At 38.7% G+C, this 19,055-nt stretch overlaps 1 protein-coding gene across 2 annotated transcripts in view; it reads right to left on the reverse strand.

Annotated features, from left to right (window-relative positions):
- The window catches only part of srgap1a (SLIT-ROBO Rho GTPase activating protein 1a), a 119,879-nt gene extending 105,131 nt beyond the window's left edge, over positions 1-14,748 (reverse strand). Inside the window, exon 1 of one of the 2 annotated variants that reach the window (XM_066724234.1) lies at positions 14,042-14,748. In XM_066724234.1, coding sequence (XP_066580331.1) covers positions 14,042-14,108 — 67 coding nt within the window. In that variant the 5' untranslated portion in view covers positions 14,109-14,748. The remainder of the gene's footprint in view (positions 1-14,041) is intronic. The other variant, XM_066724235.1, reaches the window with a different exon arrangement.
- Positions 14,749-19,055: the final 4,307 nt, after the last annotated feature.

Below are 19,055 nucleotides of genomic sequence, written 5' to 3' on the forward strand. Positions count from 1 at the left end.
TCCATTAACTAAAGACTAAGTCACTTACTATCCTAAGCGATCTCTCATTTGTTTGATACACCATGGAAAGTCCAATTGTGACTTTAAATAGCTAGACATGTTCTCCTCATTCCGGTTCACTCTAGATACCATATTAACTTGTGTGACTTATGGGCAAGAACTGTTCCAAGAAACTGTAGCCAATTCAGAGTCTATACAGATTGTTTATAGTACAGAATACACATTATCAAGCATTTAAAAAGCCAAGGTGGCAGAGTGAATCCCATTGTTAAATTACAAGGGTGCTCAAATAAAAATTGTGTAAACTGTTTAACTGGATTAGACTTGAGCCTCTTTCTTCATTGGAACTCTATCATATAGCTACTTGGCACCAAACTACATCTGTCAACAGTTTAATTCCTCACTCTTTAATTATAAAAAAACATTGTTCATTAAAAAGGGAGAAAACTCACAAATCTTTGGAAGCCATGGCATGTGGACTGCTATACATTTTAATTATTTCAATTGTTGAGAATATTGCTTTCTCAAGCACAGCGGAAGTTATTTGATTCAATCGATTTCTGTCATTAGTGCTCCAAGAAACCAAAATAGAGGAAATGCACAGACATCTTATTAAATATCTCTACAACAATTCCACATCAACAATCCGACTACACAAAGACATTGAAAAGATCAAGATCTGCAAAGGAGTACATCGACGAGACAATCTCTCCAAAACTCTCCACAGCAACACTTGAAGTGTTCTAGACTTTGGGCTGGAAGGACAAAGGAATCAGGATAAATGGAGCTTACTTGAAAAAACTATGATTTGCTGATGACAAGTGAAGGCCTGCAGCTTCAAATTGTTCTTGGATGCAAGAAAACTGGACTCAGAATTAACTTAGATTAAAACTAAACTCATATTCAATAGCTTTGTGAAAAGTAAGACTTTAAGGAGATGAAAACCTTCTTGAATTCAACAATTACATCTACCTTGGACAACAAATGGAGATGGAGATCTTAAGGAAGAAATCGAAAGAATAGCGAAAATGGACAGAGTACGTCTGGAAGAAACATAATGCTAATAAAAGGAAATGTACGCATTTGTCTGAAGGGAAAAGTATTTAATCATCAATGCATATCAGTGCCCAGCTATGGCTCTGAAACCTGGTCACCTAACGCACAAATGATACAGAAACTGCAAACAACACAAAGCATGGAAAGATGTATGCCTGGAACAAAAACATGACATAGAAAAACAAAATACATTGATGTGACAACAAACAGGAATATTTTACATCATTAAAATAGTGAAATTATTATTAATAATAGTCTGGTCACATTGCATGAATACTTTATTATTATTATCATCATCATCACTATTAAAAGGTGTAGTGTCCCCATAAAGCACAATTTAAACTCTAATTGAAAACAGTCTTGGGACACAAGGTTAGAACACTTGGTAAATGAATGTAAAATGTGTTTTGAGTGGAAACCTTTGTTAAATGAATAAGTATTGTTTTTGCAAAGCAGATTTACAATAGTACATTGAGGAAATTATGTTTGGAATAGCCTTACACAAAACAAAATAGAAACCATTAGTTAACTACAACATATAAAACCTGTAAGTAAAAGAAGCTCTCAGTGTGGTCAGGTAAACATGGCTGGTTCCTCACAGCCTTTGCTTTTGTGATCATTGATCCAACCCACTTATTCAGGTTGTGAGAAATCACTTCGGCGACCCATTTGACACTGTTTCACAAGCCAGGTAGAGCAGACCCAGGTCAGCTAAGCCACTGTGAAATGGGCTTTCACTGTGAAATAGTGACAATGAGTATTTAAAGAACCAGAATCACTCATTCATCGAATTAATTCCCATGCCTTTCTTACTTATTTACGCTTCACTGTCCATCTTACCTTGAGAAGCAATGATCCCAAGTGACCAACTCTCACTTGGTTCGAGGGGCCTAGATCCTTGAACCAGGCATACGATAACAAATAACTGTCAGCTGGGAAAAACATTGCTGGTTCAGCAGTTGGGCCTAATTTTATTAACTCTAGGTACCTAATATCTGACTATTTCATCTCGCTGCAGCTTATTCATATCAAGCTTATAATGGAAGCCACATTAAAATGGGTGGGAAAGGCATGTCAACTATTCATTAAGAGATACTTGGTAGTTTATGTTTATTAGGGCCAAACAATTAACATGATGTTACTTATTAAAAAAATATGGAGGAGGGGGGGGGAATTACATTTAATTATAATAATTATAATAATTAGTTAGACCTTCAGACAAAAGGCATCTTCTGCTCTTTTTGTCTGTCCTCTCAAAACAATGAGGCTTGAGTTTGCAATGTCATTGTGCGCTTTTAGGATCAGTGCAAGAAAGCACCCCCCCCACCTCCCCTTTCCATAATGGCTTTGTTGGACAAATGAAAAGCACAGCAGGGAAGGTGCCATGCTTGAACTCAGCTTAGTTTATTAAACTGAGAAACTGCAGAATAGCCACAGATGGTCCCGGCCAATAGCCCCCATCAATATACCACCAAGGGTGCCAACACACTCGGAGCACAGCGAATCTTAGTACAAAAGCAGATGAGCCACTGAAGCAGACGGTAAGTGTGTAAACGGAAGCAAAGACATTCGACATGACATGACAGGAGATGTGTAAGGATTACATCATATCTGCGGACAGACATTTGTAGTAGAATTCCTGAAGCACTGATGAGACATTATCTGACAACGTGCAGCTATCCACAAGCCTAGCAAATGAAAATGGCGGCCTATGGCTTCAGTCTTAAGACTTTTATAAAGATGTGCTGCCTGAAAATTCACAACTTAAAAAAAAAAAAAAATGTATTGATTTAAAATCAGCCATTGTTGTCACCAAAATGTACACCAGCCTAACTCTGTAAGTGTTCATTTTCACATTGTGAGAACAAAGGTGGAATATCTGTGACTGCATGAAAAATGGGGAAGGACCTGTACATAAATTGGACGGTTAACAAAGCACTTGTCAGCCTTTTCTTGTTAAGGTGCAAAGTCTGTTCACTTTATACGATGATAAAAAAAAATTAAAACCGTTGAACCTTTTAATGGAATTCAAAAGCAGTTTTTGGAAAGACTAAATGATGTGTTAAGCAAGCTGTGTAAACCTCAATTGTGCCAAAACTGGAAGTAAGGACCAGTCACTGGCACAAGACTATTGCAATAAATTCAGTAGAACAGCTTGGTTTATGATAGCCTTGTGCTTCCAGACATCCTAATTATTTCAGGCTCTGTATCCCACGCGAACCCCCATGAAATTGCACACATCAAATAATCATTATGTAATGGCGGCATCCCATAAACCTTTGAGCATGTTGCGATACCTCAGAGATAAAGCCCTGAAATCAAATGCGTGCCTCAGACAGGACTTATTCAAACACACAGCTGTTTTCTCATAATCCTTGCAAATATTATGCTGACACACAAGCATGACAAAACTGATAGTCACCAATTAATTAAACGCACACAACTGATTGACAACTAGGCTGTTGTTGCTACTTGTTTTTATTAGATTAAATGAAAAAGTTCATACACCTTGGTATATTACATTTTTTTTTTATTTTTCCATAACTATTATATGTATTCTAAGGAATTCCCTGTAATTATTTCTGATTGGGTGTCCACTGGTCATGCTACATAGCTATTGGGATAAATATTGCTTTGGTAAGACTTCTGAAAGCTGATATAGAAGGCTGCAGGGGATCTACAGAATACACCTCTTCTGACACTGCTTGAGAACATATTTTTCTGGTATTACTTCGTTGTCATAGGAAATAATCCAAGAATACATCAGAGGGTAGGACATGGTAAAGTGCATAACTGTAATAAGTGATAAAATAGGTGGTGTTACTAAACAAAGAGGACATTGTAAATATTTACAAAGCATTTTATAAATTAAACAAAGTATTTTCCATTCCATAGCAAACCTTACCGTCTGAATGCAAAAATCATTCAAAACAGCACAGTGGCAAACATTTAAATCCTGCTTTTTGACTTAATCATTCCATTTACACATGAAGTTGAATTTAAATGTTTGATTAAACGCTAAAGATATAAGGCTGGAATGTTTTCTTTGACCAATATGATAAAAGGAAGAAAAACTATAGAAGGCACTGTAGAAAAGACGTTGGCACTGTAAGTGGCTACTGCATACATTTAAATGTATTTTTTAATTTAATTAAGTACTGCATTTGCAGTGTCATGCTTTGAATCTATCATATTAGTAGTTTTCTCATACCACATTACACTGGAAGTGTGTCGATATTTCACTAATGGGCTTGCCCAGCACAATCACAATCGTGCTTCAGTACTTCAGAATTACCTCCATGACGGAAAGCAATCATGAAATACTTATCTGAAAATCCCATTCAAAAATGCGAAAAATCAAGAACGGCTTTTGTTGGTGCACAGCTAAAGCCTTCTCTTTTAAAAATACACACTGAACATTTTGCACAACAATTCAAGCAATGCAATTTGTCAATCACATGTCTGTGAAGATTACTGAAGTGCTGGGAATGGAATCCCTGGTGTAACACATTGGCACATTGTCTGCTTCTGGAACCTAAACAAAATAAAACCAAACTGAGTTAGCTGCTTGGTTCACATTATGAGATTCTCTATTGCACAGGAGCTGCAAGACTGGCTTCATTCACATTCGTATGCCACACAGTTAAATTAAGCATTTTGGTAGAACAACTTTACAGTGCTATGGGGTGGTTTAGCAGATTATCATTTACAGTTCTTTAGAGGCAGGCATCAGAGACCTAAAGGGCAGTAAAAGTGACACACCCTAATCTCAGTTAATAGGGAAGTCAAACAGCAGAAATACTGCTTATGTTGTCCTTTCTTTGTTCTGCAAAGTTTCCTCCATTGGTCAGCAGGTAATGATGCTCCTACAGAAGGCTTACATGATTACATTTAAAAACAAAAAAGGAAATAGTTTATTGTAAGCTGTAGTTATGATTCTGTGTGATGCAACAGAATTGCAAGGAAGGGCAATAAAATAAGAGTTAACTGTAAAGAAATCAAACAAATAGATTAACAAATATAAAAAAATACAATTACTTTTACATCAATCCTATGATCCACTAAAGGAACCATGGATACAACAACTAGGGCAAACTTAGAGGCAGTCACTTCCTTTTCCTGTTAATTGTCAACAGGATTAATAGATTCGTCAAACGGGAAAGAGGAAAGGAAGAAAGGAAGGAAGAAAAACAAAATAGTAAATAAAAAGCGAATGCATAGAGCAAGTTAATAATATAATAATAATATTGTACTACACTGATTTTCAATTATTAAAGGACAAATTGTGCCTTGAACTTAGAAAAAGTTATTAAGAAGTTTAATGCCTCTTCATTTTTTAGGTTTCAGCTTCTTCAGTTTTTGTTTGTTTATATTTGCAATTTGCATCTCACAGCCAAAACATGGAAATATGAAAACATGGAAAGTTATTAAAATCAAATAAGTCAACAGAATCATTCAATTCAATTTAAAGGAGGCAGTTTCTTGACATGACATTGATCTCATATGAATCACTTGGGCTCAGTTTAAAGGATGCACTTAGGGGTGGGAGGGGTGCGGGGCAACAAAAACACAAACAAACTAAAAAAACAACTGACACTGGCAAGGCCACAGTGGAAACTGTCAATCACAACTAAAATGACAGACTATTTTATTATTACTTGGAACAGCCACGCAGCTCTCTGGAATGGAATGACTCAGTATAATAGCTCCTTCCCTTACAATCACATCCACCTAATCATACAGTTTTTTTTTCAAATCACTAGGTTCTTAAATTGATGTAGTTTGTTTCAAAGCTAAAATAATGATCACAGGGGGTGGCATTGTTTCTTTCCATATTCCCATTATACAGAATGGCTTTACACTCCATTTAACAACATCTGTAATATACCCTTACAGCCCCACGGAAACCAATATGGTCTGAATTCACGGACTAGTCTCCACTACACGGCTGCAAAACCATAAAATTGACAAACGTCAATATTACACACATACCTTGATATGCCTAAGAACAAGGACAACAAATTTGATAGAGAAGTAAAAACTGTTTCAGGCTATTTTGTATTTTCACCTTCATTTCCCAGGTATTATATGACTGTTAAAGATATTATTGACTCAAGCAAAAGCAATACAAAAGATAACTATGCAAAACAACACCCCTTATGTCACTAATATAATTACTATTTATATCCGCATTTGTCATTTCTCATGTCCCGAGGAACCCAAGACTCCGAGCAGTGGATTTGTTACAATGTGAATGTATATTATGAAAACCTGATTATTTAGAAGCTATACTGATTGCTGATAAACACAAGTAAGGTCTTTGTAGAGTGAACATCCCCATAGGAAACCAAATAGTTATTATTTGCAGGTCAACATCAGCTTAGCTTTGGTGGGAATTGTGAATAGCCTGGGATATTAGTCATCACAGATTAAGCATTGGCAAGGAGATCCTCTGCATACATTTATTTAAAGTCTATAGAGTAGATGTGCACATAAAACTGCACTTCCTCAACTAATCTTGAACAGGTCAACAGAATATTATTCACTCAACCTAAACAACAAAAAAAGAGAACAAGTATCCAGAGATACATTTTCTTATTCTGGTACAGTCTGATTAAGAGCATATCATTCATAATAGATTTTTATCTTTTTAATGTAGAGCTTAATTAATGTGCCCAGGTGGGAGATGACAATAATGCACTGACAAAATACACTCTAGAAGGATTTTTTCAGCATGTAATTGTGACTCACTGCTAATTAATGTATTTACAGTAATGTCTGCAGAAAATAAGTGATATTTTCTGTATTGCTATTAGTTTTTCATCAAGTTGGCATAAAAATAGTAAATGACATGCTTTTCTTAAGAGTTTTAAAGCTGTGTTGAAGATGCTGAATGTGCGACTAATTTCATGGCAGAAATTATATTTTCACAACCCCCACCAATATAGTATACTATACTGCATAAATATTGCTATCGATCTGCACAGTCAAATTTAAAAGACTTCCACAGATAATGATTCATCGGTTTGGAACAAACGTCTTTAGTCAGGTCAATGTATGAGAAAACAAGGTAATATTGACTTTTGTTTAATCGAACAGCAGTCAAGAAATGTTTCATTATGATTAAGGGTTTACATTTTATTGTTTGTTTGTTTGTTTTAAACGCATGTCTGTTGAAAGATATTTAACATGGACAGCAAACAATGTCAACTTGAGGCAGATATCTACCAGGTTACCCGTCTCAGTGTAATAATTAACAATAAGCAGAGAGATTGGGGGAGGGAAAGAGGGAGAGAGAGGAGAGGGCAAGAGAGCACAGCAAGGGTATATTTTCTAATCACTTTTGTGAAATTTAGACAATACATCTTAACTAGTATCCTAAGAGCTTTTGGAAGCGGCCATCTGAGAACAACAACTACAAAAAAGCGATTGTAAGTTTTATGAGCAGACCCTAACACACCTCTTCTGAAAGTGACCCTGAGGAGCAAAAGCTGATGAGACAGGGCTGCTCAGTGATAAAGCAACCATCTCTTTTGCTCTACCTTTCTTGTAGTCTCATCCATTATACACTCACCTAAAGGATTATTAGGAACACCATACTAATACTGTGTTTGACCCCCTTTCGCCTTCAGAACTGCCTTAATTCTACGTGGCATTGATTCAACAAGGTGCTGAAAGCATTCTTTAGAAATGTTGGCCCATATTGATAGGATAGCATCTTGCAGTTGATGGAGATTTGTGGGATGCACATCCAGGGCACGAAGCTCCCGTTCCACCACATCCCAAAGATGCTCTATTGGGTTGAGATCTGGTGACTGTGGGGGCCAGTTTAGTACAGTGAACTCATTGTCATGTTCAAGAAACCAATTTGAAATGATTCGACCTTTGTGACATGGTGCATTATCCTGCTGGAAGTAGCCATCAGAGGATGGGTACATGGTGGTCATAAAGGGATGGACATGGTCAGAAACAATGCTCAGGTAGGCCGTGGCATTTAAACGATGCCCAATTGGCACTAAGGGGCCTAAAGTGTGCCAAGAAAACATCCCCCACACCATTACACCACCACCAGCAGCCTGCACAGTGGTAACAAGGCATGATGGATCCATGTTCTCATTCTGTTTACGCCAAATTCTGACTCTACCATCTGAATGTCTCGACAGAAATCGAGACTCATCAGACCAGGCAACATTTTTCCAGTCTTCAACTGTCCAATTTTGGTGAGCTTGTGCAAATGGTAGCCTCTTTTTCCTATTTGTAGTGGAGATGAGTGGTACCCGGTGGGGTCTTCTGCTGTTGTAGCCCATCCGCCTCAAGGTTGTACGTGTTGTGGCTTCACAAATGCTTTGCTGCATACCTCAGTTGTAACGAGTGCTTATTTCAGTCAAAGTTGCTCTTCTATCAGCTTGAATCAGTCGGCCCATTCTCCTCTGACCTCTAGCATCAACAAGGCATTTTCGCCCACAGGACTGCCGCATACTGGATGTTTTTCCCTTTTCACACCATTCTTTGTAAACCCTAGAAATGGTTGTGCGTGAAAATCCCAGTAACTGAGCAGATTGTGAAATACTCAGACCGGCCCGTCTGGCACCATCAACCATGCCACGCTCAAAATTGCTTAAATCACCTTTCTTTCCCATTCAGACATTCAGTTTGGAGTTCAGGAGATTGTCTTGACCAGGACCACACCCCTAAATGCATTGAAGCAACTGCCATGTGATTGGTTGGTTAGATAATTGCATTAATGAGAAATTGAACAGGTGTTCCTAATAATCCTTTAGGTGAGTGTAAATCACTGCCCTAATACATGGATACGTTTGGGCTGTAACTTTCAGGACTAGTCAGACTGGACATCATGACTCATGAGAAACTGGAGATACGAGGGGAAAAAAGGAACAAACAACTACATGAACTGCTGCCGAACACAGCAGTTACACAAGTTTTCCACTCCATTTTTAACACGGTCTATTGACAACTCTCAATATATAAGCTTGGGACAGGTCAAATTGGCTACATTGTGAGGCATTGTCACAAGTGCTGCATATGTAGTGTGGTGCAGTTATCAAATAGCCATCTGTTATTGGCTTTATATCCATATAATCCTTGGATTACTTTTATATTTTGTATTCAAAATCTTGAATTGTTTTAATCCGTGAAGTGTTTCTGTAGCAATTTTGAGATGGGTGCTACAGCAAATTAAAAACGAATGATTTATTAATTAGGTTCACTGCTCCAAAAAAAATGTTTGCTGGTTCTGATCTGAGTTATTTATGCCCCAAGTGGAAGTGTCCTGTTTGAGTGACGGGTACAAGGGCCAATGGCAGCTTTGATAGACAAATGTCTTCGATACGTTCCAGCAATACGCGCTGAAAACCCTTGTACCTTGGGCAGTGTTTCTAACTCGAAAGATAACCACTGGCGGCCGTGGTCAACTGTCTTTGGGACTTCCTAAGAAATTATGTGTAAGCAAACAAGCTCCTGTGCAAGTTCGGCTGAAATCAGTCCGAGTTTCCTAAATTTGTCGCACAAATGGCCACTGTTGCAAGCATGAGGTCTTTTGAGCTGTGAGTCTAAGTCCAAAGCTTGCAGTACGAGCATGTTTATTTCATCTCTCCTGTACTGACACAAGGGCTGCAGTGGAAGTCAAATTCATTAACAATCATGGGGTATGAAAATAATCTCCTTTTGAATATGTTTGATATATACAGACATGCTCAAATGTGTTGGTACCCCTACACCAAACACGAAGAATGCACATTTTCTTCTGATATAACTTGAAACTGACAAAAGTAATTGGCATCCACCATTGTTTATTCCATATTTAATACAAATCAGACTTTGCTTTAGATTTTGTTTTTCAATATAATATTGTAAATAATAAAACAAAGGAAAATGGCATGGACAAAAATGATGGGACCCTCAACCCAATATTTTGTTGCACAACCTTTAGAGGCAATCACTGCAATCACACATTTTCTGTAGCTCTCTGTGAGACGTCTGCACCTGTTAACAGGTAGTTTGGCCCACTATTCCTGAGCAAACTGCTCCAGGTGTCTCGGGTTTGATGGGTGTCTTCTCCAGACTGCAAGTTTCAGCTCTTTCTGTAGATGTTCGATAGGATTCAGATCAGAACTCATAGAAGGCCACTTCAGAACAGCCCGATGTTTTGTTCTTATCCATTCTTGGGTGCTTTTACCTGTGTATTTCGGGTCATTATCCTGTTGGAGGACCCATGACCTGTGACTGCGACAGAGCTTTCTGACACTGGGCAGTACGTTTCGCTCCAGAATGCCTTGATACTTTTGAGATGTCATTGTGCCCTGCACAGATTCAAGGCACCCTGTGCCAGGCACAGCAAAGCAGCCCCAAAACATAACCGAGCCTCCTGCATGTTTCACTGTAGGTATGGTGTTCTTTTCTTTGAAAGCTTGATCCTTTCATCTGCAAACATAGAGCTGATGTGACTTGCCAAAAACTCCAGTTTTGACTCATCTGTCCAAAGGACATTCTTCCAGAAGGATTGTGGCTTGTCAATAATGCATTTTAGCAAATTACAGTGTGGCTTTTTTATGTTTTTCTTTCAAAAGTGGAGTCCTCCTGGGTCTTCTTCCATGGAGGCTACTTTCTCTCAAAAAGCGACGGATGGTGCAATCAGAAACTGATGCACCTTCACCTTGGCAATTATCCTTGGTTCTTTTTCTGCCGTTCGCACTATCCTTCTGTTCAATCTGGGGTCGATTTTCCTCTTGCGGCCACGCACAGGGAGGTAAGCTACAGTTCCATGGGCCTTGAACTTCTTAATATTTGCAACTGTTGTCAAAGGAACATCAAGCTGCTTGGAGATGGTCTTGTAGCCTTCACCTTTACCATGCTTGTCTATTATTTTCTTTCTGAGCTCCTCAGACAACTCTCTCCTTTGCATTCTCTGGTCCATGTTCAGTGTGGTGCACACAATGATACCAAATGGCACAGTGACTATTTTCCTCCATTTAAATAGGGTGAATGACTGATTACAAGATTGGAGACATGATACTAATAAAATAAACTAATTTGTTTGGAATATCACTATAATCCAATGAATATTTTCTAAGGGGTACCAACAAATGTGTCCAGGCCATTTTAGAATATCTTTGTAGAATGAGCAATAATTCATCTCAGTTCACAGCTTCTTTGCTTTATTTTAAGACATACCAAAGGCATGCAAGTATACATGATGCAATAGCTTTTAATTTCATCACTTTTCAGGAGGAATTAAGCATTATTCCAATGAGCTGTAAGGGTACGAACAAATCTGAGCATGTCTGTGTATATATATATATATATATATATATATATATATATATATATATATATATATATAAAATACCACAGGGGTGCTGAGGTTTTGATTAGGCAACACAGATGAAATCAGAAGCTTTTCCTGAAGCCCAGCAGGACTGGATGAAGTGACTGCATAACCAATCAAAGACTACATCTTTTAAAATAATTTGTTTAGCCCTCATATGGCAAAATAAATATTATATTATAGAACCACAAATCGCTTAACAGAAATACAATTAGTGCAAAATGCACTACCCACTCTAAATAGGTTTGTTTTTTAGCCTGATCAAAGAACAACTTGACATCTCTGCTTCTTAATCGGAGCGAAAAATTAGATTAATTATTGCAGCACAAAATGCCCTGGGGGGTTGATGCAATTAACTACTGGTTACTAGTAACTCCTCTTGTTTATTTCACACATTGTGGTTGCTATTTTTAATCCATGGAATACTCTGCTTTATTTTCAAAAGTGAGGAAATGCTGTAAAACTACTAAATAATATCAGTCAAGAGATAAAAAAGTATTTGTATGGGCTAATGTCACACTGAATAGGAAGTTTAATTAAAGACCCTGTTTGTTGCTACTTGAAATGTGAAAATCACTAGTTTACTGGCTTCATTAAGATATTCAATTTTCCTTTTTCCATTATTTCCAATGAACACTCAGTAGGAGGGGGAAACCAACTCCTAGGTGATTAAAACATAATTATGGAAACTTTCTATTTAGTTATTGAATCCTACAAACTCATAGACAAGTGCAATCCCCCAGTTACTGTAAACAAACAAAAACTACTTGAAGCAATTTTACTAGCATCAGCATATTGTTATGATTATGATGATGATTATTGTATTATCATCCCTGGCTGGATTGCATGACAGACCACAATAACACTGTTTCCAATTAATCACATGAGTGTGCATCACACAGCTATTAATGAGGAAAAAAGACCTTAGTCATCATAGAGCTGTGTCCACGCATTCCTATCAAATGAGAGCGGCGGCCCTCCGATGCATCAGCCGGTAATGCTTTAAGCATGGCAGGCACTGGGATAGATCTCTGCTCTCTCATGCTATGCCCGGGCTCTGGCTTTGCCACAGAGAGATGAATAGCAGATATTTCAGCTGGCTAACTGCTCTGTACAGCGCAGCTCTCTGGCCAGCAGCCACGTCCCCATGGTTACCACAGTGCATCCACTGCCTCTTTCCTCAACTCATTAAAAAATCTGTTCCGTTTGCTTGGAGCTGAGAAAGACTGAGAGCGGACAACTGTTGAGAGAAGATGGCAGAGACCTGTGGTCAATAGGGAAAAGCCTTAGACTGCAAGAACTAAGGAATTGTGTTTGCACACAATTCCCCCCTGGACCAACACTGCTTTGTTTTTTAAAATCAGGAATTATTTGAAATCCACTTCACACAAAAGGGATGCATTTCGTAAGTGAGCTACCTCATCAGGTTCTTATGCGTTATCATCGCTAGTAGTGTTAGAAAGGGAACTTGAGTTGACGTACGTTGACTCAAGCTAGTGTGCATGAATCTGTCCATATGCATCCGATTCCCAACCCTTCTCAATCAGTCCCATATCGATTATTGATTTACTAATTATACTGCATGCAAGAGTTATTTGGAGTACATATTTCAAATTGACTAAAGCCCTCAGGGAAAGATACTCTAGTAAAGTACAGCACCATTCTGAAAAAAACAAGCTTGCACAAAATAAAAGTATCAAGTTGTATAGAACCTATATTAACAGAGATAGTCAGCAGGCATGCCATGAATAAATTAAGCAGGATGTAATAGTTAGTTCTGGAATATACAAAAGGAAATAAGGACGCAGCACTCTTATTCCAATAGCATATTATATATATAAACAGTACAATACACTGTGCTTCAGAGCAATCGCAGGGAGACATTCAGAGGTTCAACGCGGCCACATGAAACATCATGATGTGGGCTTTGGAGGTATGAACAGGTCCAGTAACACAACGTTTGTGCAACGTTACATTGTTACCTGGCCAGCACTACAATGATCTGCAGTACACAACGAAGAATTGGCCGATCACACTGGATGTTGCTCTAGCAGGTTAATGCATGTGAGACAGCATCTAGAAACCAGGTTTTCTTTGTATCCAGTACAGACCTTTAACAGAAACCAAAAGCCAATACTTGAATCTGGGCATGGTGGCACACTTCTCTATTGCCACGGTTCACACACATCAACCCGCAACGGAACATGATCATATCCAACTTCTGGATCCAGTATATATATATATATATATATATATATATACACATACACAAACCTGGCCAAACTCTCTGGATTAAAGCTGAAGAACAGGCGGCTGCATGCACTTGGGAGACGCACAGTAGAGCAGGGAATGGACACAATGTAACATACAGACTTCATATAGCTCTAGTGCTGACAATGTGTCAAAAAGGTATCAAAACACTCAACAGTGTCAAAAAGACCAGAATACATAAGCAGGACTGAGCACAAGAGCGGTCATACATTCAGACACATACAGACGAGAGCATCTCCCATTTCTGGCACGTCTGTCCTGGTGGAAACAATGCATCGGCTAAATTAAAAGTGTAGCTGCAAATGCATGGATGCATTACTAGTCTGATGCACATTGAAAGCAGCTTTAAAACAAGAACACAAAACTCACCTTTCACTTGGGTCTCGTACTCGGCAATGATCTCCTTATCCTTTTTGAACTTCGCTGGGTTTGACATGGTGGCTCTCCTGTTAATAACGACTTGGATCTCGACTCGGGTCAACAAAAGCGTGTTCTGGTCCGGTTCGCTACACTGCCCGCTGCATCCCGCAGGTCCGAGCCCCTGTAGTGAGTGTGCAGCTCAAAGCTATGATCACCTACCACAACACCCGTTATGCACGTTTCTCACAGAACTAAGCCGGTCGTGTCAGAGCCCATGTCTGTGGAAGCTCCAGCCGCGGCCGCTGATGTGAATGGGGGACCGCGGTCTGTCCACGGTGTCCAATGGGCTGGAGACAGACCTCGGCAAGGGCAGGGACAGGCTCGGGAATGGGTGACCTTCTGGAGAGAAATCCTGACCCACGCTGGACACGCTCAGCCCATGCAATGGCAAGAAACCATGCCGTCCGTAGCGAAATGCACAAAGCGCCGGTCCTCCCCACACTGCGCTCCGAGTCGCGGCGCTTCCCACACGCCCGCCGCCGCCGCTGGAAATGGGTGGGATCCGAGCGGCGGAAATATGGAGACGATTGACAACAACTCCGACCAGTCGAGTCGGGCAGGGTGGTTTTTTTTTTAATTTAAGGGAGGATGAGTTTCCAGTCGTGCGAGTCCCAGGCGTTTGTCAGGGTGTGTTTTCCATGTGCACGGAGGGGGTGTCCCGGGAAAGTAGCGAGGAGAAAGGGGGTGGGAAAGGGAGAAGTCACCCCCCTGAGCGCAAGGCGTCCTGGGAGTCGAGTGGAATGCCAGAGATGCTACTGATGTGTTACTTTCTAACCAGTGTACTTTCGCCTTTTGCGTGCTTCACTGTTACGTGCAGCATAATCCCACTAAAATGTGCACCGTGTTTAAGAAGAGGGTCTATTTTAAACTTCCCAGGGTGGCACATTTGCCCCCTCTGACATGTGCAAAGTGGTATTTTGCAATCTATGCAGCTGTAAAACAATGCAAAGCAACCAACTGAGCTGCCTGTCTGCACTGAAGACGGTGAACTCATTGTGCACCACGTAGGCCACGGGGTAAAACCTCACATTTTTAATAATCTGTAATCGCAATCTCTTTTACCCGAGTTGTGTTAGTTGGGTTAAACCCTGTTTCAAGCAAGGACACTTTCAAAAGCTGTGTTAGTTGTATCTGCCTCCTTTATACATCAATACTAAACTTTATATCATGGACTAAGTGCAGTGATATGTTGTTTTTACTGCAGACATTAGTATTAGTTTGCTTAGGGTGTATACAGGCTGTCAATGTCTGTAAAATAATTGCACAATGTCAGTTATTTAACTGTGACAACGCTTATGAATAACACTTTCTTCATCGATGCATGTTGATGCACACTTCAGTATCAGTCCCAACATTGAACCTCAAAAGCAATGCAAAATACAAAATACAAATACAAAAATAATTTCAATAATTGCATGCTACACGTTTTGAAAAAATAGGCAAGGCAAGGGCATTGAATGTGTGAGTCTTTTCAGCCTAACCCAACAACTCTCCCAGTCTGCTTTGTGTATCATATTATTTGGCACGGTTCTTTGCTTTGTGTCCTTTTGACCTGATACCCTTTAGCCAGTAATTCAAAATGAACTCACAGTTGTGAGTTACAGCATCGTTGTCAAAAGAGCCAAAAACAAGAACTTCGTCTCAAAATGAGTTTTAACACTTGGTTTATGCAACTGTCAATTATGTTCTCAACAGTGCCGAGAGTGAATACACCATACATTTAAAACCTTTGACAGAAGTTAAATAAGTGACCCGGATGAGTTTGTAAGAAATTACATGGCAACCACATTCTTATTTTGGTTAAAAGGAAAGATCTGAGCATTTGCAGCAATAAAACAGCCTTTGAAGACCAAATATTGTGGAATATAAGATTTATTCGACCACCAGAGGAAGTTGAAAGTGTCTTTTTTGTTGTTGGTCTATTTGACCCTTTGGACACGTCTGCCTTTCTTTTTAGTCATAGCTGCAGCTGTAGTTTCAATATTAGGACAGGATGTGGAAACTGACTACAGGTTATCCACTCATGGTCTGAAATGTCTAACCAGCCTCACGGCACCCAGATAATGAGTAATCTGTCTCAATAACATGCTTCATTCATATACAAATGAAAAGGAAATTAAACTTCTTGCATAATTACATTGGCTTTAAGGATATGAAGTGTCACAAAGAATACAGTCCCATGATTGTGTGTGCCGTATCTGAAGGCTGTACAACACAATGGTTGATGGGGCCAGAGCAGAGATTTATTCTGGAGATTACAACCCATGAAATAGTTCATAGGATGTATATGAACCTTAACGGAACAGAACATTGAAGCAAGAAGAGTTGATTCAATGTTAGGGAAGATTGATCACAAGCTACAAATCCACTGTTGTGTCTTGTTAGAAATATACAAACAACTTTGTATGATGTAGGTTTATTTCATTTTAATTATTTTAAATAAATAAAAAATGATTTTAATAAGTTTAATCAATTTAAAAATATATTGGCAAAACAATTTCAAAACTATTAAGCTCCAAAGTGATTATTTAAAAATACAATGAGTTGCTTTCCTGTAAATCTCACATGAGTCATATGATGAGATCATTTTGAAATACAACCTCAGTGAATGTCCAATCTCTGAATATACAGGACAACACTGTACTATAAAAATGCCCTGACCAAATTAAAAACTGCAGAACTGGTGTTATTGCACCATCTAGTGGGAAATATTTTACATACATGTTATACTGTAAAAGGACCTGAGAAGTCAATCATTGTGATCAATTCTAATTATATATATATATATATATATATATATATACACGTGTGTGTCATGTCTATAATGTGTATATATGTGTATCTAAGAAGAATGCTTTCACATCACCCATATTCAAGCTACGCTGAATTTGGCCAAATGAAGCAAAGAAGAGAAGCCCCACAGCATATTGGCACAAATCCTGAAACAGGAATATGTTCTGTATCCCGAACAGCAACATCAGGGGGTCACGTCTGCCACAGGAAGAGTGGAGCTGCATTACTGTTTCAAGTATATGACAAATGACCCTGACAAATAGCACATGTATTGTTTCATGGACAACAAACTATATTTAGAACTAGGAACAATTAATTCCTGCCGAGCATGGGCACTGAACTTGGGACATTTACACAGCCGAATCTTTGAAATTGAACTATAGATCTGAGAAATAAAAAATAGAAGCAATTTCTAACAAAACGAATACTTCAGATTTATGGAGAAAACCAGACTCATTGATGATACTGCAGAACAGTACGGTTTACATGTTTTACATTTGCTAGATTACAAATAAGAATACTGTTGATTAAAATAGAATGTTAAACATATTATAGACTACTACAGATTACTATAATGCTAGATAATAGTACATATGAATCCTGGCCTAACTGAGTTGAATTTTGTTCTAACTGAGCTCTCAATTACTTAATTGAACCCTTCATTATATTTAATTATTTACTGAAATGAATAATTTCCTAAATCAGAGCCTTTACATTCTTTTTAATAGTAGGGGGTTTAAGTTAAGTATAGAATTGTACAGAGGGCTTATTCAATAACCAACTATTCTATTGCACAATTTCAAAAGTACAATCTAAGCAGATTGTTAGTTTAATGACTTGTAGAGAGCAGCTCTTATCGTGTCTGTGGATGTGGCTCAGTGGCAACTCGCACATCTGGAGCGGATTCAGTGCTGCGGCTCGACGCTGTGCCACATCCACAGACACTTTTCTGCTTCAGCGTAGGTAAGGAGTATTTATGCACAGGACTATTTTATTTGAATAAAAAAAGTCAATTCGTACATATAACAAGCGCAGTTTTCAACGGCCAGCATGGTAAGGTTTGAAGAAGGCCTACGACCCCTTCCCATTTATTTTTACATTTTCCCCACATAAAGCAAAGCATCTGGGGTCCGTTCTTCGTATGTGGTTTAACGGAGTCAGGTACATTCATTGATCTCGGCTTGAGTTCAAACGCACTCACTGATTTCCGGGGTTTTAGGTTCACTTATCTGGGATTGAATTAGCTCGTTATCTGAAATCAGACTTTGCTCAGAGGATAAGTGCGACTTCCTGTTTGGATACGAGAGGACTTTCGCTGGTGCGACAACACTAGGATTTACTTCTTATGGAAGGGTCTGAGGAGGCAAAGAGCATTATATTGAATAAAGCCATACTGCTGTGTCTGCAGAAGCCAGGGAAGAAGCCTGGCAGACCATTGCAAATAAGTTAAATGCTTAAGTTTATTGTTTTTTAATTGCATCAGTTTCAATGACCCCAAAACCATTTGAATTACAGTTCTTTAAAGATGAGGAAGATGGAAACGGAAAATTAATTGATGGATAAGAAGCTGGCTGTGAGTGTGAACTTTGATATTAGTTATCTATGCTTGAATAACAAGCTATTCCTATTCACAGATTGATCCCTGATGCCTTTGGTGCCATAAACTTATTTTTGAAAGTAAGTCTGTTTTAACAACACTATTCCCCCAACAACACTTATCCTCAAACCTCAAAGGGGATTTCATTAAACTAAATGAATAAATAAATGTTATTACTGAAAGTTAGCCTTTATCTCCCTCTGCTGGAAAGAGAGGACATTTCATGTGAAGAATAAAAGAATGTGTTGCAGGCACATCTTTATGTTTAAGCTCGTATTAACCTTTTAAATTGTAAATGTGAAGTTAAGAGCTTTCCCCGACAATGATCACCAATCCAGCCCTACACTATAGGAGTTTGTAGTGGCTGAGGGATATTTTAATGATCTAATAACTAGCTGTGTTGAGTTGCTTCAAAGCACTGAAGCAAATACAATTTTGGGGGAAATGTAATAACAGATCAGACAGCTGGCAATTATATCATCAGACCTTTAACTGTGACTTAATGGTACCTAGGGAACAGCTGGTGTCATTTCCAATTCAATTCAGAAATCTGAAATTGTATTTGAAAAATAG

The sequence above is a fragment of the Amia ocellicauda genome, chromosome 15 (assembly GCF_036373705.1).
Source record: "Amia ocellicauda isolate fAmiCal2 chromosome 15, fAmiCal2.hap1, whole genome shotgun sequence".
In the NCBI taxonomy this organism is placed as follows: Eukaryota; Metazoa; Chordata; class Actinopteri; order Amiiformes; family Amiidae; genus Amia; species Amia ocellicauda.